At 41.1% G+C, this 22386-nt stretch overlaps 1 protein-coding gene across 1 annotated transcript; it reads right to left on the reverse strand.

Annotated features, from left to right (window-relative positions):
- Positions 1–1654: 1654 nt before the first annotated feature.
- LOC110501588 (actin-related protein 3) lies at positions 1655–20090 on the reverse strand. Its single transcript, XM_021579261.2, has 12 exons — positions 19869–20090; positions 16530–16585; positions 16059–16171; positions 14718–14828; positions 13965–14060; positions 13623–13730; positions 10028–10171; positions 7598–7771; positions 6294–6386; positions 5958–6083; positions 3514–3597; positions 1655–2745 (listed from the first exon to the last, which is right to left on the reverse strand). Exons 1-12 carry the CDS (start codon positions 19910–19912, stop codon positions 2650–2652), a joined length of 1245 nt encoding a protein of 414 aa, XP_021434936.1. The 5' UTR covers positions 19913–20090; the 3' UTR covers positions 1655–2649.
- Between the last annotated feature and the right edge of the window lie 2296 nt (positions 20091–22386).

The raw sequence follows: 22386 nt of genomic DNA on the forward strand, positions 1-22386 counted from the left end.
CATTCCCAGTGCGTCAGAAGTTTACATACACTCAATTAGTATTTGGTAGCATTGCCTTTCAATTATTTAACTTGGGTCAAATGTTTCGGGTAGCCTTCCACAAGCTTCCCACATTAAGTTGGGTGAATTTTGGCCCATCCCTACTGACAGAGATGGTGTAACTGAGTCAGGTTGTAGGCCTCCTTGCTCGCACACGCTTTTTCAGTTCTGCCCACAAATGTTCTATAGGATTGAGGTCAGGGCTTTGTGAATACCTTGTCAATACCTTGACTTTGCTGTCCTTAAGCCATTTTGTCACAACTTTGGAAGTATGCTTGGGGTCAATGTCCATTTGGAAGACCCATTTGCAACCAAGCTTTAACTTCCTGACTGATGTCTTGAGATGTTGCTTCAATATATCCACATAATTTTACTTCCTCATGAAGCCATCTATTTTGTGAAGTGCACCAGTCCCTGCTGCAGCAAAGCACCCCCACAACATGACGTTGCCACCCTCGTGCTTCACGGTTGGGATGGTGCTCTTCGGCTTGCAAGCCTCCCCCTATTTCCTCCAAACATAACGATGGTCATTATGGCCAAACAGTTCTATTTTTCTTTCATCAGACCAGAGGACAATTCTCTAAAAAGTACGATCTTTGTCCCCATGGGCAGTTGCAAACCGTAGTCTGGCTTTTTGATTGCGGTTTTAGAGCAGTGGCTTCTTCCTTGCTGAGCGGCCTTTCAGGTTAGGTCGATATAGGACTCGTTTTACTGTGGATATAGATACATTTGTACCGGTTTCCTCCAGCATCTTCACAAGGTTCTTTGCTGTTGTTCTGGGATTGATTTGCACTTTTCGCACCGAAGTACATTCACCTCTAGGAGACAGAACGAGCCTCCTTCCTGAGCGGTATGACGGCTGCGTGGTCCCATGGTGTTTATACTTGCATACTATTGTTAGTACAGCTGAATGTGGTACCTTCAGGCGTTTGGAAATTGCTCCGAAGGATGAACCAGACTTGTTGAGGTCTACCATTTTTTTTCTGAGGTCTTGGCTGATTTCCTTTGATTTTCCCATGTAAAGCTAAGCGGCACAGAGTTTGAAGGTAGGCCTTGAAATACATCTACAGAAAAACCTCCAATTGCCTCAAATTATGTCAATTAGCCTGTCAGAAGCTTATAAAGCCATGACATCATTTTCTGGAATTTTCCAAGCTGTTTAAAGGCAGAGTCAACTCTAGTGTATGTAAACTTCTGACCCACTGGATTTGTGATACAGTGATAAGTGAAATAATCCATCTGTAAACAATTGTTGGAAAAATTACTTAGGACATCTACTTTGTGCATGACAACGGATTTGCCAAAACTATAGTTTGTTAACAAGAATTTTGTGGAGCGGTTGAAAAACGAGTTTTAGTTACTCCAACCTAAGTATGTAAACTCCAGACTTCAACTGTATAGGCTAGATGTTCTTAATTAAGATGTCTGAGAAATCATTGCACATGAAACAGTGAATTATCAAAGCAATTAGAGACAAGGCAAACAAGAACCCAGTCAGAAATGTGTCCTATTCTTTTTTTTATTTCTTTTTTTATCGTGGGCTGGAACTCTTTGTATGACATTGTGTGGTGTTGATTGTGTTTGTTGCTGTAAAAACAATAGTCCAGTCAAGCACTGAGAAACAAATTTGAGCCTTTATTGGAATGTTGTAAGGCATTAAATACACAAATCCCATTTTTTTTTAATAATTTGGCATTTAATTTAAAAAAGGAAAAGGCTAACAATACTGGTCCTACAGTCACTCTCTTTCAATGTCATCATAATTATTTTATGAATAGAGTTCTCTTTTCTTTCTTTCACTGCAATATAGAAGAGGAAATCTGGAATGGTCGAAAATAAAAGCAGAGGCGTGTTAATGTAGAATTAAAAGGGAAATAGCAAGGACAGACATGGGTAGAATAATGAGGGAGAGAAAGTTTTCTAACTTAAAAAAATACTGTGTATCAAAGCTGCATTGTGGGTTAAAATGGTCACTTGCTGATACTGGTATGCATTTACATTTTTCTCCCCGGATATCCCAAGTTTTACATATAAAAAACCTTTGTATGAAATATAAACAAGCTCTTGCTGTGGTACATAAAGTGAAGTGCATTTGAAGCAGAAAAAAAAAATATGTAAAGGAGACATTAATATGTTCTATAACCTTGCCATGATCAACAATAGCTTGAGTTGCCAGATATTCCCTGGACTCAAGTTCTACAAACATAAATAATGTTTTATGACTTCTGGTTTTATTATCATCATCAATGTTATTGTCGTCATCATCGTCACCATCAAATCCCCCACCACCATCCCGCTTTCAGTATGTTGCTCGACAGATCCGGAAATGATCTTTTATTGTTTTGGTTTAGAAACCATATTTCCCTCATTTTGGAAAATGAAACAAAAAAAACAAAAAACATTTCCAATAAATTTTCCAGCCGGACTGTGTTTGGTCTGGTCTCTTTTTTTCCTTTTTTAAAATTCTGTATCGCCTTCTCGTTCTGTACAATGAACGAGCAATCAAAAATCGCAAACGCACCAACCCTGACCCGCGGCATCCCCCTCCCATGACCACCCCCTATTCTCCCAACCCAACCCATCTAACCATTAGATATTGGAGGGCCACAGTTAAGACATGACTCCGAACACAGGGTTGTGACGACAGATGCTAGGCCCAATCTCCTCATAGTCCTTTTTGGTGTGGCATACCTGGTAGAACTCAGGCTAGAAAAGAGAAAGCAATGTGTTGACATTTGGCATATTTGAATAAAATAGAAAAAAATAAAAGTTGAAAACAAATTATCTAATATTTTTTTTTAAAACAGAGTCAAAGAGTGTGGGTTAGAGTTTTTCATTCTCTTTATCTTATAAGACATGTTTAAGATGCCCGTCTCTACCATACAAATCAAAGGACGTTCCGTAAAAAAAAATATATATCTAGACTAAAAGCATTTAATGCTGTGCTGTAAAATGTCAGTGATGACACAACCCACTTTACAGTCACAACCTACAGTACCGGAGTTCCTGTTCTAAAAAGGTGTTATTCAGTTGACTCATCATGACTAATGCAATGTTGTAAACTCGCAACAATCACAATGAACATCATCAATGGATGCCCCTGATTACATTATGGATGATTCCCTTTGACATTGGAATTATACACAATTACTTTGGCATTTCAATCGGGTTACAAGGAAACTGGAAAGTAATATGCCCTTAAGAGTAAACACAAAATGGCAGTAATCATGCTGACAATGCAAATCACTGATATTCAGCTAAAGTGCTGACAGTAACCTTTTATTGCATTCTAGGAAGGTTGTTATGCAGATGGCACATAAAATATTTTCTGAATTACATTCAAAATCATTAAAATGGTTTTACTATGTAACAAGTTAGATGTTTCCTTATATGAATTTTGTTCCAAAGAACACGACAGAATTTCTACATTTCCACTTATAATACTGTTTTCCCGCACAGAATAGCAATACTTACAGTTGAGGCTAACATGGATCCTCCGAACCACACTGCATATCTCTGCATATGATGAGTGATGACTTGCACATCAATTGGTTTGGGCTGAGAAGGCAAAAGCAAAAACCAGAAATAAATCGATGTTAGGGATTTTTCTGGATCAAATAGGCGTGGCAATGGGCACGATCGGCGCGACTGAATTTTAGAGGCCCCCATCTTGGCGGTGTAAAGCCAATTTAATGCAATTCTACACATTTAGCAAGTTTCAAAACTAATTTCCTGCTATTCCATGCATTTTGCCATGGCTAATGGTGTGTTCATTTGCTCAAAAATGACTAAATCAATATGGCTAAATAGATTGTTTTTTAATTTTCGATTCCCGTGTGACTGTATAGCTTTAATTTTGATGATTGTTAGTTCTCATTATAATAATAATTATTTTTAAATAGGTCCATTATCTTTTTTACATACTGTGCATTCGGAAAGTATTCAAACCCCTTCACTTTTTCCACATTGTTACGTTTCAACCTTATTCTAAATATGATTAAATTGTTAGTTTTTTTCCTCAATCTACACACAATATCCCATAATGACAAAGCAAAAAACAGATTTTTAGAAATGATTCCAAATAAACTCAAATATCACATTTACTTAAGTATTCAGACCCTTTATTGAAGCACCGTTGGCAGCTATTACAGCCTTGAGTCTTCTTGGATATGATGCTACAAGCTTGGCACACCTGTATTTGGGGAGTTCATCCCATTCTTCTCTGCAGATACTCTCAGGCTCTATCATGTTGGATGGGGAGTGTCGCTCCTGCATTGTCTTGGCTTTGTGTTTAGGGTTGTTGTCCTGTTGGAAGGTGAACCTTTGCTACCAGTCTGAGGTTCTGAGCGCTATGGAGCAGGTTTTCATCAAGGATCTCTAAGTACTTTACTCCGTTCATCTTTCCCTCAATCCTGAATAGTCTCCCAGTCCCTGCCGCTGAAAAACATTCCAACAGCATGATGCTGCCACCACCATGCTTCACCGTAGGGACGGTGCCAGGTTCCCTCCAGACACTTGGCATTCAGGCCAAATAGTTGAATCTTGTTTTCATCACACCAGATAATCTTATTTCTCAGAGTCCTTTAGGTGCCGTTTGGCAAACTCCAAGCGGGCTGTCATGTGCCTTTTACTGAGTAGTGGCTTCCATCTGGCCATTCTACCATAAAGACCTGATTGGTGCAGTGCTGCAGAGATCGTTGTACTTCTGGAAGGTTCTCCCATCGCCACAGAGGATCTCTGGAGCTCTATCCAGTTCTTGGTCACCTCCCTGACCAAGGCCCTTCTCCCCCGAGTTTGGCCAAAAGGCCAGCTCTAGGAAGAGTCTTGGTGGTTCCAAACTTCTTCCATTTAAGAATGATAGAGGCCACTGTGTTCTTGGGGCTCTTCAATGCAGAGATTTTTTGGTACCCTTCCCCAGATCTGTGCCTTGACACAATTGTGTCTCGGAGCTCTACGGACATTTCCTTCGACCTCATGGCTTGGTTTTTGCTCTGACGTGCACTGTCAACTGTGAGACCTTATGCCTGTCCAAATCATGCCCAATCCATTAAATTTACCCCAGGTAGACTCCAATGTTTCTACTCCAATTGTAGAAACATCTCAAGGATGATCAATGGAAACAGGATTCACCTGAGCTCAATTTCAAGTCTCATAGCAAAGAGTGTGAATACTTAGGTAAATAAGGAATTGTTACATTTTTATTATATTTTCAAACATTTTGAAAAAACAGTTTTCATTATGGGATATTGTGTGTAGATTGATGAGGAATGTTTGTATTTAATCCATTTTAAAAGGAGGCTGTAATGTAACAAAATATGGAAAGGGGAAGGGGTCTGAAAACTTTCCAAATGCACTGTACTTAATATCTGGATTTTATTTGTTTAAGTTTACACTGAAAGCATAAGGTCCAATGTAGCAATTTCTTTAAATCTCTATTATGAAATCATTTCTGGGTAACAATGAATTACCTTACTGGTTTCAATTAAAATAGTGAAAAAGTGACAAATTGTTTGTTAGCATAGAGCAGTGCTGGGGCATAGGAAACTAGCCGTTACTGGCAAAGGCTTGGAACTCTTTCTTATTGGTCTATTAACTAAGTCTTTTAAAAAAGCTCTAACATTAAAATAACATTTTCACAGTATTATTCCAACCTCAATTTGATATAAAAAACAAGTTGACTGCACTGGGCCTTTAATAACATTTAAAAAATGCTTGGAATTAGGCATCCCAAAAAAAGCACTTTAGCCCAAGGATTTCAATGGCTGAAAAGTCTCTGGATGATACATTTCTCTGCCAAAACAGTAGCTGGTTACAAGCTCTGACTAATAACAGCAGGGATTCAGAGCTTGACGGGACCAGTTCTGTAAGGAAACAGGAACAGCTCTCGTAAGGTTACCATAACTAGGTACTGCTCTCACCTTGAGCTTGCCCCCACTCAGCTCCTCACTCATCTTCAGCCTAGCGTCCACAGTCCTCTTCAGGTCCCTCTGCAGGCGCCGCCCAAAGTCCCTGAACATGGTGGAGCCGCCTGACAGGACAATGTTCTGGAGAGGAACACAGTGGGACGTGTCAGATATTGTGGCAAATAAAGAGGGTTCAACTCGTTCACACGCACATACAGAACATTTTGATATTGAAAGGAGTTGCAGACCAGAGAGCTGATAAGTCTGTTCAAGTCAAATCCAAAATGCTTATTGGACATTAATGGGATGTGGTTTTAACCAAGATATATGTAGTTCCAGGCATAGGGTTACCTTGTAAAGAGGACGTCTGACATCAATGGGGCAGTTCTGGATAACCTCGTCCACAACTTCGGAGATGGGCTGGGTGAAGTCAGGATTGGCAAACTGGGGGAATTTAAGGAAGAGTGAAGGGAGAAGAAAAGTATGAGAGAAATAATTTATAATTGTATACACATCCACAGAAACATATCTTTAAGAATATCTTAACCATTTTAAAGATGTCTATCTCCATCATTCACTCCGGCCTCTGCAGCCCTGATCTGCACAACTCCTCTTCTGCCTGTAATTTGTGATTATAGGACATTGTAGGACAGGGTTCCCCAACTGCCCACCCCACATTTTCGGTGAAAAAATATATATATTTAAAAATGTTTATTGTTGAATATAAAACTAAAAATACCAGAAAAATCAGCTCCAAGTGATTTACATTTTGGAAATCTGTTCCAAAGTACTCCCACACATAAGAGATACAAGTAACTGCCAAATAAAGAAAACACCTAAATAAAGTGTCTTAAAAGGACAAGTGACAACAGCTTCAATGCACATTGGCATAGATTTTACAAGTGTCTGGAACTCTAATGGAGGGATGAGACAATTCTTTGACGGGAAATTCTACTATTTGGTGTTTTGTTGATGGTAGAAAACACCGTCTCAGGCGCCGCCCCAGAATCTTCCATTAGTGAGCAATTGGGTTGAGATCTGATGACTGAGACGGTCATGCCATATGGTTTACATTGTTTTCATGCTCATCAAACCAGATCATTAGTGTGCTGTGGATGTGGGGGCATTGTCATTCTATGAGAACATAGCCATGGTAGCCAAAATAATGGCCTGCTCAACATTTTTAAACATGACCCTAAGCATGATGGGATGTGAACTGCTTAATTAACTCAGGAACCACACCCTGTATCCCTCGTTTACTTTTTTTGCAGGTAAGAGTACATGTGATCGTATACAAATGTAAGCCAGGTTTTAAATTATGATTTTTTTTTGTCAAATATTTTATCTGTTTGGGCTTCTTGCGGTCAATTTGCAGTCTACAAATTATTTGCAATTATGTTCCGGCCGCATACCATCTGCTCAAGAAGAAATCGACCCGCGGCTGAATCTAGCTGATGATCCCTGATTCTACTTATGAGGGTCTTACCACAAATGTTTAGCTACTGTAACCTAGGACCTATAGGTCAGAGTTAACATTATGCTAATGTTCGATGACACTGAAGAGAACATTTCCCACTCATGGTATGCTAGTCTAATTAGCATAGCGCTAACCTCTTGCTATAAAGCAGTTTAACAGCATAGTGATAACTGCTTACCTCTGGGTGGAAGAAGATCTCAGGGCCAAGGAAGCGCTCGTAGCCCACGTCGACAGTGAACTCCTTCTTGCTGATGTTGTTAATTCCAGTGTACTGCTTGATCCACTTGGAGCCATCCGTGTCGTACTTGTTGAACTCTTTCACTAGGTCAGGACACACGTAGCTGAAACGCTCCTGGTGGAAAAATACATGTATTTTTTATTTAACCTAGGCAAGTCAGTTGAGAACAAATTCTTATTTACAATGACGGCCTACCCCGGCAAAACCCGGTCGATGCTGGGCCAATTGTGCGCCGCCTTATGGGACTCCCAATCTCGGCTGGATGTGATACAACCTGGATACAAACTAGAGACTCTAGTGACGCCTCTTACACTGAGATGCAATGCCTTAGACCGCTGCGCCATTCGGGAGCAAGGTGTGGAGGACAAAGCGTGAGTGGATGCTGAAGTACAGTGTAACTGGTTACATACTGTACATTACATTCTGTAGGGTCAGTGTGGTCCACAGAACTTACAGAGCTGGACTGAAACTTTTTTTAATGTTCAATAGTAATTTATTTCCATTTATTTTGTTTTAGTACACATGTTTAAAGGTCTTTGATCTTGGTGAGCAATACAACTCAGGAAGTAATTCATTCCACAGTATCTCTAGAGAGAAATCAGATCAAGCACGAAATGGGCGATGTAGTAGGGGGTTGTAGTTTCCAACAGGCCAATACTCTACATTGTTAGTGCAGAAAATGTGGTAATTTACTTACAATGACCCAAATTAATTGTGTCTGGTCTTGGTTTCTTTTACACGTGCTACGTTAGTTTAGGGCAGACACAGAAAGGGAGAGAATAGACAGAAAATGTGCAATCGAGAGGGATAGAAAGCGTCGCCTGAAAATACCTGATCTAAGTGATTGATAGCTGGTATTCAGCAGTCATAAAAGTATGTCTTATTTTCTTTGAAGAACTACTAAAATAGTGATTACTTGTGATACGCGGTAATGAAGTCATGAAGTGGTGTATTGCTGTATTCTGTGTTGTTACAGCATTCAACCCACATAATGCATAGTGCATTTAATGTTTTAAAACATGTAATCGAACCAAAACCATTAATTTGCTCAACACTAGTACCTGCATGATTCCGTCCCTGTTTTGACCATGATTTTGGCCCTAATTACATTCTAAATTATTTTAAGACTTTCCAACAACACAGGACTCCACTTAAAACAATTCTACAAAACACAGATTTTGGTAGAGACAAATGCAAATGATTGGACAGCTATTTTTTAAGAGCAAGAACATAGCATACAAATCAAGCTACCAATTGCAGTCAGTGATCAAGTCTGTGGGATGAAAAGAGTGTATGTTTGCCTCGGGTTGAAAAACAATGACCTTCAACAGTACGCCCAAAAAGGATTTAGGTGAGCCTTTCAATAAAAATGTACTGCTTTGGATCAAGAAGGGAAGGGAGGTGAATCCCAATTGATTCTGGTGAAAACAAGGGGCAATTTACAAGCTTGGGGTTAATGGGAACACCACACACCCTTTGAACCACCTGGGGAGTGTCCCACCCTTTGAACCACCTGGGGAGTCAAGTCCTCCATCTTGAAGTGTAAACTTAAACAATCAAAAACAGAACTGCATCTGTGTCCCACATTTCAAACTACCTTACAAAAGAGAAGACTGAACATCAAGTGATGTTCTTAGCAGGAGGTATTAAACTTACAGGGTAGAACAATGGCGCCACCTAGTGTTATAGTCAAACTACAGACACGGTCAGAATTACACATTTCCAATTGTAGACATCTTGGTTCATTTATATTTCAGAAAAAAATCAGAGTTGTGTTAGCAATGTTCAAATACTCAGTCAACTTCCAACGCAAACAGTTACAAAATCTGAACTGGGTGAGTGGTGGTAGAGGAATGCTGTTGGGGCGCATACCTTCATTGAATGAAAGTGCTAGACAATAATGAGAGCGGTAGACTAGTTGTTGGAGAAAGACAAAACAGTGGGACTTCTGCCAAAGTGGTCAGTCCAGGACCCAGGACCAGAGTGACAAGTGTTATGATGCAGTAGCGCGAGTTATGAGGAACTGTCTGACTGTTGTTATCAAGCCAAGCTAGTATGCTACTGCAATGTAGACTTGACCTTGTAAATCGCACCCCAAAACAGTTCTTGTGAAAGCAGAAGATATTTTGTTGAATTCTCACAAAATGGCTTAGGGAACCGCAACAGAGTACGTTATTCCTGTGTGAAAATGCCCTTAGGCAACACATGATAGTTTCAATTTAAAATCAACATTCTGGAAAACCTTGCCTCAGAGAACCCGGGATACGGTTGAGAATTTGGTCTAGGATTGGCTCCTTGACTGTACTATGAACCACAGTGGTTGGTGAGTGGAGTAGTGGTTGACGGGAAACATAGTTCACTGTGACCTACCTTGACTGCCTTGGCCGTTTCCAGGGACTGCTCTGGGGGGATGCCCACCTCCCGCTCCCTCAGAAGCTGCTGAGTGAAGTAGGTGATGTCACGACCCGCGATGGGGATGTGCTTTATACAGCTGCCGATGACGTAGCCCTCAGCCTACAGCAACACAAAAAGAAAGATGGTTCAGAGCTCACAATTGTCTAGGGTGAGGTGACATCACAGCATATAAGAATAAATAGGTCAAAGTAGATGCACGTGTTTAAATAACGCTCATGCCAGATTTACACCATTGTGCTGAACTAAACCGTACTGTGCTGGCCTGGATATTTTCTTTTCACATTGTCCTTTCCAGCAACTATGGTGGATGTATAGTCAAGCCAGCCCAGTCTAGTTCGGCTCAGTAGTTAGAAAAAGGGATCAGTTAATATATAACTGACTATTCTTTTAGCAACATTGAAGGCATATTTTTCTATCATAGATGCTCACATCCTGAATTATGTTTGGCTGACTTTCTGTATGTTAAGCAGTGGCTTGTACATCCTACAAGATGCTGACTTACATAACGTGTACACTGTCCACATAAAGTGTGTTCTTGCAATACATTTACTTGCCAGGCAATTGCTCCTGTATCTAAGGCTGTGTGTCAAAAGCATAGTGGCCTACTTTGATAGTTGCCTTCATCTGCACTGATTGAAAAGAAATGGACAAGAGAAAATACTGAACAAAAATAAACACAACATGTAAAGCGTTGGTCCCATGTTTCATGAGCTGAAATAAAAGATCGCAGAAATGTTCCTTTCGCACAAAGCTCATTTCTCTCACATTTAGTGCACAAATTTGTTTATATCCCTGTAATTACTCCTTTGCCAAGACAATCCATCCATCTGACAGGTGTGGCATGTCAAGAAACTGATTAAATGGCATGATCATAACACAGGTGCACATGGGGCTTGGGACAATAAAATGGGCACTAAAATGTGCAGTTTTGTCACAGAATAATGCCAGAGATGTCTCAAGTTGAGGTAGTGTGCAATTGGCATGCCGACTGCAGGAATGTCCACCAGAGCTGTTTCCAGGTAATTGAATGTTCATTTCTCTACCATAAGCCGTCTCCAATGTTGTTTTAGAGAATTTGGCAGTATGTCCAACTGGCCTCAAAAACAACACCAGCCAAGGACCTTCCCCAGGACCTCCACATGCAGCTTCTTATCCTGCGGGATCGCCCGAGACCAGCCACCCAGACAGCTGATGAAACTGAGGAGAATTTGTGTCTGTAATAAAGACCATTTGTTGGGAAAAAACAAATTCTGATTGGCTGGGCCTGGCTCCTCAGTGGCTGGGCCTGTGCACTCCAAGACCCATCCATGACTGCGATAGATAGATTAGCTCCTAATGAATTTATTTACATTTACTCATTTCCTTATATGAACTGTAACTCAGTAAAAATCATTGAAATTGTTGCGTTTATATTTTTGTTCAGTATAGATTTCTTTAGTAACAGGCAAAGGAGGCCACTAAGAAGTATTGAGACACATGCAGGATCGGGGGTCTGGCTGAGGGAGCCTTTCGCTGGGACCATGTTTGTGTTCAGTATGACACGCAGTAGAAAAACATTTAGCAATGGAACACAACAATCTGTGTTCTTATTCGACAAGTTTAGGTTGTACATCCGTCTCGGTTTAAAAAAAAAATCCTTATACCCTCTGGGTGTTTCTCAATATGCATACTACCATGACTCCACACTCATGCTCAGAGTGCATTCTCTCGACCACGTTCTCTTGAGTACATTCTTGTGAGGATGAGTGTAGAGAATGCATAAAACAATATGAAGCACACACTCCCCCTACTGTATTACCTCACTCTTCATCTCCCCATTCACTGAGCCTTCTTCCAAGATATACACAAAGCAAGTGTTTTACTTGATAATTATCAGCTAGATACAGTGCATTCAGAAAGTATTTAGACCCCTTCCCCTTTTCCACATTTTGTTACGGTAGAGCCTTACTCAAATATTGATTACATTTGAAAAAATCCTAAACACAATACCCTATAATGACAACGCGAAAACAGGTTTTTAGAAATTAAATATTAAAAAAGAGAAATACCTTATTTACATAAGTATTCAGACCTTTTGCTATGAGACTCGAAATTAAGCTCAAGGGCATCCTGTTTCCATTGATCATCCTTGAGATGTTTCTACAACTTGGTTGGAGTGCATGTCAGAGCAAAAACCAAGGCATGTGGTCAAAGGAATTGACCGTAGAGCTCCGAGACAGGATTGTGTCGAGGCATAGATCTGGGGAAGTGTACAATTTTTTGGGGGCTGCATTGAAGGTCCCCAAGAACACAGTGGACACCATCATTCTTAAAAATGGAAGAAGTTTGGAACCACCAAGACTCTTCCTAGAGCTGGCTGCCCAGCCAAACTGAGCAATCGGGGAGCCACTACTCAGTAAAAAGGCACATGACAGCCCGCTTGGAGTTTGCCAAAAGACACCTAAAGGACTGTTAGACCATGAGAAACAAGATTCTCTGGTCTGATGAAGCCTAGATTTAACTCTTTGGCCTAAACGCCAAGCGTCACGTCTAGAGGAAACCTAGCACCATCCCTACGGTGAAGCATGGTGGCAGCATCATCATGCTGTGAGGATGTTTTTCAGCAGCAGGGACTGGGAGACTAGTCAGGGTCGAGGGAAAGATGAACAGAGCAAAGTACAGAGAGATCCTTGATGAAAACCTGCTTCAGAGCGCTCAGAACCTCAGACTGGGGCGAAGATTCCCTTTCCAACAGGACAATGACCCTAAGCACACAGCCAAGACAACACAGGAGTGGCTTCGGGACAAGTCTCTGAATGTCTGAGTAGCCCAGCCAGATTTCTAAAAACCTGTTTATACTTTGTCATTATGGGGTATTGAAAAAAGTCAAGGGGTTCTGAATACTTTCAGAATGCACTTTATTTGAATCGTAATAATGTAGGTAACCAGATAGTTTAACTGGCAAAATGACCTAAAACTAATATTATGCAAGATAGCCATGAAGAATTTAACCTCTGGCTAGCTAACAGTACTAGTAGCTAGCCCATTTGACTTATTATGGGCTTGCGATCTATGGTACGTAGGCAGATAAACATGCCAAAATTAACACAGTATTTATTTATTAACGTATCAAGATAAAATATTGTAGTCAAGCAACATATGAGATGTGAATAGGCAACATTTCTCTCCTTGTATTTTCTCTCGCTTAAACTCAAATAATGGCCGAAATTGATTTCAATACATTTTGCATAATTTTTTGCGTGGTTGCGTCATATTTCTTTGCATACTTTCCGTTGAGTCTTGCATCTATGCATGCTTCAAAATACGTACAAACGGAGTACGCATTTGAGAAGTGCCCTCCATGCTCCGTTTCGCATACTTTAATTTGGACTAATACTCCGACCCTCCCGTGAGCACAGTAGTATGCATTTTGAGAAACACTGTGCGTGTGTGTGTGTGTGTGTGTGTGTGTGTGTATAGCGTGTGTACATGAGTGAATGTGTGTAATAGATCAGTCTTTTCTGTCAGACGTGATAAGGCTTTCCTCAGATCAGGTGTGTTTGTCACTCACCACAGGGATAACGTGGGTGACTCCGTCTCCGCTGTCGATGACCGTCCCCGTCAGTGTCCTCTCCCCCACCTGTCTGGATGTCCAGGAGGCAGCCAGCGCCAGGACAGCCTTGGGTATAGAGAACACAAGGTCAATATGACGCCATTGTAAAACAACAGTAAAACAACACTGAGGGTGTCCATGATGTCATTGACCACATTATTTAAACACAACATTAAACAGCAGGGGGCAGTGGCAGTGAGGAAGTCTGTGTTTTACATAAAATCATAAAGGCTGTGTGTGTGTGCAAGTGTTTGTTTCTGATAGATATAAATAGTGTTCCCAGGGATGATGAGGCCATACCTGCACTGCAATGTAGAGCCCTGGGACGTTGAAGGACTCAAACATGATCTCTGCTGTATACTCTCGGTTCTCTGGTGTGTTCAGAGGAGGCTCTGTCTGCAAGAGGACACCACAGTACTGGGAGTTAGACTTCAACACAGACACACTAATCCAACCAGCATCAGAATTATTAACAACCACATCACCCTCAATTACAGGTAAAAGTCTATGCTATGTACCTACAGAAAAGGTTTTAGTTACAATGTATTACAACAGCCTTAGTGTTCCCCCTACATTAATTTATCAGCACCTTAAAATTGAATTTTTTTATTTTTATATTTTTATTCTCCTGAGACGCGCTTTTAAGATCAGAGTAACAACTTACATCAGACCGTCCAAGAAACCTCCAGATAGCGAGCTTGTAAACCTGGAAGTGTTGCCAACCCTATTAATAGACGTATGCCCCAGAAAGACCCAAGGTTTTTAGCCCACTGTTATAACCATTTCGTTTTAGTTCCCTTCACTGGGTGTTCTATTTCACTTGGCTCACAGTGCTGATATAGTCCTACTTCCTCAAGTGTACTAGCATTCATGACAGCACTTTTAATCCAGGGGTGCACAACTCAGGACCTCCAGTTCCGCAGACCCATTGGTTTTCATTTCACCCATCAGGTTGTAAAGAGAGCCCACCCTCTTTGACAAGTGTGCCCTCTATCCATCTGTATGGTGTCTTTCTATCCTGTAAATGTCCCATTTGGACCATGGTCCTCTTACCAACAGAAAGTAGTGGTCCTCAGGCTCCGCCCTCAGGTACTTGAAGATCACCTGTTCCATGAACCTCTCCATCAGGTCCCAGTCCTCGACAATGCCATGACGGATGGGCCACTGTGGGCGAGAGGTCAAAGGTCAATCACACTGGCAAACATACAGGGCCCGGTTTGAGGCATGTGTCGATACTGATACGATCAAAAGACATCGGTGTTCTCGGATCAGCTTTCTCCATTAAAATCTTACCTTAACATTCAAATTATTCCACAATACTGATGACGGATCAGCTCTGAAAAACATATATAATCCCTGGCTGCAAATATTGAGGTGGGTTATTCTAATGCTTACCCCACAATAATGCACTAAAATCAAGATTTGGCACACTACTGCCCACGTGTTGAAGCAAAATTAAACAGTAGTCTACAACTAGCAAAATATAACTCAGTTGAGTGAACATGAAATTGATTTGAATAATAATAAATTATACATCCGTATGTATCCTATAATGTAGTATATTTATCTTTTAATGCAGTCATCTCGGTTTTCATTTGAAACATCTTTTCATCCTTCTCTTGTTCGTAACAATTTCGAAGACATTGGCAACTTCGTACTCATAGTTAACTTCCTTGTGAAGCTACCAGTGGTCACAGAGAGACAAACATTTTGATTCTATGTTTAGTGGATCTCATCTGTGTATAAAGTGACTCCGTAGGAGGAAAAAACGCATATAATGACGCACTTAGCTGTTCTACGAGAGGTCTGAGGTAGTCGGGAAATAACAAGCATTTTCAAGTGCTACGTTAGTAACGATGGTTTTTGAAAACAGCTTAGAGATTTAACGATGCTCCTATGAAGGTTCTAACTATGAAAGCAGCCTTAATACACTTTTGGGAAACTAGGCCTTGGCTTGTAAATTACTTTGCGACTAAGTACACCAACATACATTTTAGTGCATGGTTGAATGACACATCAAGTACAAGAGTAGGCCTGCATGGCCTAGTAGCACATAATGTGCACTAACAAACATTGAGTGCATTGCGTAGTGACAAATAGTCATGTGAAATGAGAGTGACTGGCCGTTGACAGACACCTCTCTGGTGCAGTATACTGGTTTCCGTATTTCCTTGGAATAGGTATCTTTGAAATGCACAGTATGCAAGTTCACATGACAACTTGTAGGCCATTTGTCATGTTCAATTGGTAGGTTTGTACTTTGTATTGGTCACATACAAATGGCTCTTCAGGGCTGTCATGTTTGGCATTGGACAGGTTAGCTTGTGGTATATGTGAGTTTTACTATACTGTATTGGGTGGCCCTGTAGCCTTTTTGAGTCATGGGTTTGGTACCTTTGTGGCATAATTGGGCTTGTCTATCCCCTCATCTCCGATGAAGAAGTCCAGGTCGTCCACCCCCTTGACCGTCCTTGATCCAACCTTGGCCGACTCTTTGATTGCAATACCTGTTAGGGATGAGAGACGGATGGAGGAAGAAAGAAACACACAGAGACATAGAGAATCAATTAGACTAAGGCCGTGTTTGATGAAAGGGCTTAAGACACAAATCCAGTCAAACACCAAGTGCAAGAGTGACCTACAGTATGCCCTCACTGTTCACTATCCAGCCTTGTATTTCCAAAGCATTGCCCCAAAGAGCTCTAAAATAGAAAAACAGGCCTGAAAATACTTTCAGCATCAACGATATCAGATCATAACCTAGACTCTTTGAAACCGTGTTAGGGCTCTGCTTATTAAAATTACTTTTGTCTAGGCAACAGTTAGCCTATCCTCAATGTGAGGTGAATGGAAACATATACCCACATGACGGAACAATGAACTGTGGCTCTGTGTTCCCTGCATACCCCAGCTTAGTGTATCTGAAAGAGAGAAGGCACACCATTAGATTGAACATCACTTGATCACATTTTTTTGTATAGGTGACACTTTGTAAAAGGAGAAAATAATACAAATTGATTAGCAGGCATAGCCTATATTTTGGTTAGGCCTAGCTTCTGTGATTTGTATCAATAAAACCCCTGTTCTTCCACAGATCAGTATAGTGCCAACAACTGCAGCTCAACTCTGAATAGCCTACCCTTCAATAGGAATAGTGTAAAAGGGCATTTGGAATCTAAGGGGCTATTCATACATTTCCCCAAATCCACCACTTTGAGTAGAAATATTAGCATAGCATCATCCTACAACTGTTCAGAGTGCCAGAAGTGTTTCGCAAATAAGGTTCACTTACACACGGCTAAAGCCTTATCGCAGAACGATAAGCTGCATACAACAGTTAAGTTTGTGTTTACTGTAAATGGGTAGCCTAGAAATCTCAGCCCACGAGAGCTCATCGTAGTTGAAACATAACCTACTACCATAAGGATATAAGACACATTGCCTGAGATGCTTTTCAATACCATTGTTTCAGTGCAGTAGGTTAGCCTATAGAAAGTAAGCCTAGTTGCTTTTAAGTCCTATTTTAACCGTATTGTAAATATAACAAGGCCTACCCAATGAGTGAGGAATAACAGAGCTGGTAAGGATTAACATTTTAGTAGCTGCACGTGGAAGACACACAAAAAAATAGGCTTGGGGCTTCATTCCACAGAACAGTCCTAGCTTGTCTAGGGCAGCTACCTGCTTCAACAAGCCTGTTTCACTACACTCTTCGCAGTGGACATAACCACAGGAGTGCTCAAATACAAATCGATCCTCAAGCCCCTCCTCACTGAGAGGATCAGATAAGTATAGCCTACAAAATATGACAATGCTTAGCCAACATCCATTCAGTATTCTTAGAAATAGGTATCTGAAAGTGCCTAAAATGGAGGGTAGGGAATAGAGGTTGATTTGGGATTGGGCATTAGGCCTAGGCAAGGCCTGAAATGTAAGCTAGGCTACCTTATTGTAGTCTTTCTTCAAACACAGCAATGTGAATCATGGCCTGGTATAGGCCAAGTTTGAATAATGATAATGGCCTTACTGTGTGAAATCAAAACTGTTTGCTGAGTATGATAAGCAAATTTCGACTCCACCATAGCCCCAGGTACTACACTTAGCTGCAAGCCTGGCCTGTAACACCTGCATTTGAAACATTTGTTTAGACCAAAACTGACCCCTACAAAAGAAAAAAACATACAGTAGCCTACATAAAACAGTAGCTCTTCACAGACCTCCCAACAAAACTGTTATAGAGAAGTGAACAAAATAAGCAGTACAATAACTCTGCTGCTCCATTTCACTGTTGAGTTCTAAGAATAGCGGCCCACTTGTGCTTGAGGTAAGAGGATGTAGAGTTCAGTTCAAATATTTTGGCTGTCGTGAGCATGACTCATGAGCTGTGTGGTGGTGTAGCCTACTCAACCAGACTTCTGCTGGCCTGGTACTTTAGCAACTTGGCTTTTATAGCAGTTTCAAACATCTGCTCTACAAAGGAGTTAGCCTCATTCTCCATCCTCAGCTGTAGTTTTCCAGTCCTCCCTCCCAGTGTGGACCAGATGCACTAGCCTAACTAATAGCCCAAAGGGAGCGGGGAAGATAAGTGGAGAGGTATGTAAGGAAACATGCAGAGTGAAGAATTCAAATCTCTGTATGGATTGCAAACAACGTAGCATATTTAGTTAGGCAATAACCCCAACTATAGTATTAAACATAAATCTAGGTCTCGGCTATATCAAATGCCTACATTAGATATCGCTCCTTAGATTACAATCTGTGCATTAATAGACAGCAAGTAAGAGTAACAATTAGGGCTGGGAAGCCGAAAATATATTATCACGATACTTAGGTACCAATATGATGTGCATTGTGATTCTCACGATTCTATATGCATTGCGACTCGATACTGTGAATTTATTGCGATTCGATGTTCCAAACATATCGCTCACCAAATGTTTGTTGCAGAGGGACAAGAGAGAGCCATGAGAAAACACGTTTTGATCAGTCATGTAAATAAAAGGGCTGAAATCAAATTGGCACCCGATTTGATTAAAAAGAAGACGGAGAACAAGCTATGAAAGGAAAATACTGGAGTTTTGGTGCAGGTATAGTTGACTAGCACAAAACTAATATTGCGATCACGTCAAAACGATATATCGTCAAAAAGCATATCCTGATACATAACTGAATCGGTTGTTCCCCCCCATTACTTGTAACGAAATGCACAAAAACATTATTGTCGCTGTGATTAACTGCTAAAACACCCTTTATTTAACTAGGCAAGTCAGTTAAGAACACATTATTGCAGGCAACTAGAATGATGTGGTGTATTGCACAGCTCAATAATGAGGGATTAGTTTAGGTCCAACTGTTATTAATTCACTGGCTTAAAATAGATATTGGGACGTGCAATCAGCATATTGGCATTTACAATATTTACAGATGATAAAAAAGGATGGGCATGAAGCAGAAGTATGCACAATCAAAACAAAGTGCTGTAGAGCTGTGAGGTCACGCAAATGAGAATCCTCGAACTTTTCTATTGAATACAAACCAGTCTTTGTTATTCAGAAAATTATTAATGTATGGTTTCATTTGAGATGGTAAAGGAACGGCTACATTTAGGAAATTAGAGAAGTATGCTAATAAAAAAAAACATGTTCAGTTGCCGAAAACGACCATATATGGACTAAAAACCCTGAATGAGGAAGTCGACAATGTAGGAAGTCGCTCTGCGCATGCTCAAAGCCGGGCATCACTAGTAAGCAAGCACTGTACAATTACTTATGAAATGAATACGATTAACGATACAAAATTAAACTTTACAATAAACATGGAAGACCCTTTATACTTTCCATTCAAAGTATTTCCGAAATGCAATATATTAGATCCCCAGCAATGAAGAACAGATTGGGTGGATATGTTGTATTGAAAATGCCTTTCCAACAGGAAGAAAACATTTTGTGATGATGAAAGCAAATAGCAGGCGTATAGCTAGCCATCTAGTGAATACAGCATAAATGTATGTTAAACAGCAGTACAATAACAGCCTAATAAAAAACGTTAGTTTTGTAATAAATGGCCCAAGGTTACATTGATTCAATGTATTAGCAAGCTATAGCTAGCACACACACCCAGTTGCTGACAGCGATGGGCTCCGAGTCGGTGACACCCAAAATCTCGGTGCGCTGTCTGCAAGGCGGTCTAGTTTGAATAGCTTACCCTGTACCGCAGTCGACAACACACGCCGGTAATCGTCCTGCCATCTCGTGTGCTTCTGGTAATCACAAATGTTTTCTGTTAATCGATAGCTGTCTGTGTCTGCTGGAGGATATTGCAAACCGTCCACAGGCGGAAACCTGAACCTGCACAAAGTACAGTTTCTAACGTTACTTCCGCAATCGGTCTAGGGCAGGCAAGATGGCTGACGCCGGGGAGCGCTTGAGTGAAGCAGGCAGAGTCAGCTTCACAGCTGTCAATCACAGTGGCCCCTGAGAGTAAAGCATCAACACTGCCAGGGGAATAAAAAACGTGACACAATAGGTGGTTGTGCCTAAATAAAATCCATCTAACTTTATTAGAACTAATAAAATAATATAATGCTGCAATGGTCAATACTGGCCTAGGGCACATCAATTTAAATGGAAAAATTTTCTGGACCAGGATTGAGATCAAATCCAGAATTTGAGTTTTACAGTGCTATAGAATTAACCGAGTGCATTCTTATTCAAATATGCATTAGACAGCCTGAAATTCATGAATCTACAGTATTATGTCAACATACACTTAATTTCCTTCCAAATTATCTATGTTGCCATATACTGATGTGTGATGCATGTTGTTCACTCAATTTCCATATAATTCCATCAGATTCCATAAATCAACCAAACAATTCTACACAATTTCTTAATTCTTAATTTCTTAGACCTTTCCAAAATTGTCATCAGATACAATGGGTCATCATCATGACCATCATATCATCATCAGACAGATACAGTATGTCATTCAGCACTGAGAATATCCCCAAATGATCTGTCTGGTTCCCACTGTCTCTGTTTTTCTGACAAATCCAAGCAAAATGGCAAATCAAATCAATCAAATCAAATCCAATTTTATTTGTCACATACACATGGTTAGCAGATGTTAATGCGAGTGTAGCGAAATGCTTGTGCTTCTAGTTCCGACAATGCAGTAATAATCAACAAGTAATCTAGCTAACAATTCCAAAACTACTACCTTATAGACACAAGTGTAAGGGGATAAAGAATATGTACATAAAGATATATGAATGAGTGATGTTACAGAGCGGCATAGGCAAGATACAGTAGATGGTATTGAGTGCAGTATATACATATGAGATGAGTATGTAAACAAAGTGGCATAGTTAAAGTGGCTAGTGATACATGTATTACATAAAGATGCAGTAGATGATATAGAGTACAGTATATACATATACATATGAGATGAATAATGTAGGGTATGTAAACATTATATTAGGTAGCATTGTTTAAAGTGGCTAGTGATATATTTTACATCATTTCCCATCAATTCCCGTTATTAAAGTGGCTGGAGTTGAGTCAGTGTGTTGGCAGCAGCCACTCATTGTTAGTGGTGGCTGTTTAACAGTCTGATGGCCTTGAGATAGAAGCTGCTTTTCAGTCTCTCGGTCCCAGCTTTGATGCACCTGTACTGACCTCGCCTTCTGGATGATAGCGGGGTGAACAGGCAGTGGCTTGGGTGGTTGTTGTCCTTGATGATCTTTATGGCCTTCCTGTGACATCGGGTGGTGTAGGTGTCCTGGAGGGCAGGTAGTTTGCCCCCGGTGATGCGTTGTGCAGACCTCACTACCCTCTGGAGAGCCTTACGGTTGTGGGCGGAGCAGTTGCCGTACCAGGCGGTGATACAGCCCGACAGGATGCTCTCGATTGTGCATCTGTAGAAGTTTGTGAGTGCTTTTGGTGACAAGCCGAATTTCTTCAGCCTCCTGAGGTTGAAGAGGCGCTGCTGCGCCTTCTTCACGATGCTGTCTGTGTGGGTGGACCAATTCAGTTTGTCTGTGATGTGTACACCGAGGAACTTAAAACTTACTACCCTCTCCACTACTGTTCCATCGATGTGGATAGGGGGGTGTTCCCTCTGCTGTTTCCCGAAGTCCACAATCATCTCCTTAGTTTTGTTGACATTGAGTGTGAGGTTATTTTCCTGACACCACACTCCGAGGGCCCTCACCTCCTCCCTGTAGGCCGTCTCGTCGTTGTTGGTAATCAAGCCTACCACTGTTGTGTCGTCCGCAAACTTGATGATTGAGTTGGAGGCGTGCGTGGCCACACAGTCGTGGGTGAACAGGGAGTACAGGAGAGGGCTCAGAACGCACCCTTGCGGTGCCCCAGTGTTGAGGATCAGCGGGGTGGAAATGTTGTTGCCTACCCTCACCACCTGGGGGCGGCCCGTCAGGAAGTCCAGTACCCAGTTGCACAGGGCGGGGTCGAGACCCAGGGTCTCGAGCTTGATGACGAGCTTGGAGGGCACTATGGTGTTAAATGCCGAGCTGTAGTCGATGAACAGCATTCTCACATAGGTATTCCTCTTGTCCAGATGGGTTAGGGCAGTGTGCAGTGTGGTTGAGATTTTATTGTCTGTGGACCTATTTGGGCGGTAAGCAAATTGGAGTGGGTCTAGGGTGTCAGGTAGGGTGGAGGTGATATGGTCCTTGACTAGTCTCTCAAAGCACTTCATGATG

Source organism: Oncorhynchus mykiss, chromosome 22 (assembly GCF_013265735.2).
Source record: "Oncorhynchus mykiss isolate Arlee chromosome 22, USDA_OmykA_1.1, whole genome shotgun sequence".
Classification (NCBI taxonomy): Eukaryota; Metazoa; Chordata; class Actinopteri; order Salmoniformes; family Salmonidae; genus Oncorhynchus; species Oncorhynchus mykiss.

What these genes read in the sequence shown, in the direction of transcription:
- LOC110501588 (XM_021579261.2), bottom strand. Translation starts at nt 19,912, where the DNA reads ATGGCAGGACGATTACCGGCGTGTGTTGTCGACTGCGGTACAGG. An exon ending in AGGACCACTACTTTCTGTTG is followed by an intron (nt 14,061 to 14,717) that starts GTAAGAGGACCA and finishes GTCCTCTTGCAG; the next exon opens with ACAGAGCCTCCTCTGAACAC. An exon ending in TCAGACGTCCTCTTTACAAG is followed by an intron (nt 6,084 to 6,293) that starts GTAACCCTATGC and finishes GTTCCTCTCCAG; the next exon opens with AACATTGTCCTGTCAGGCGG.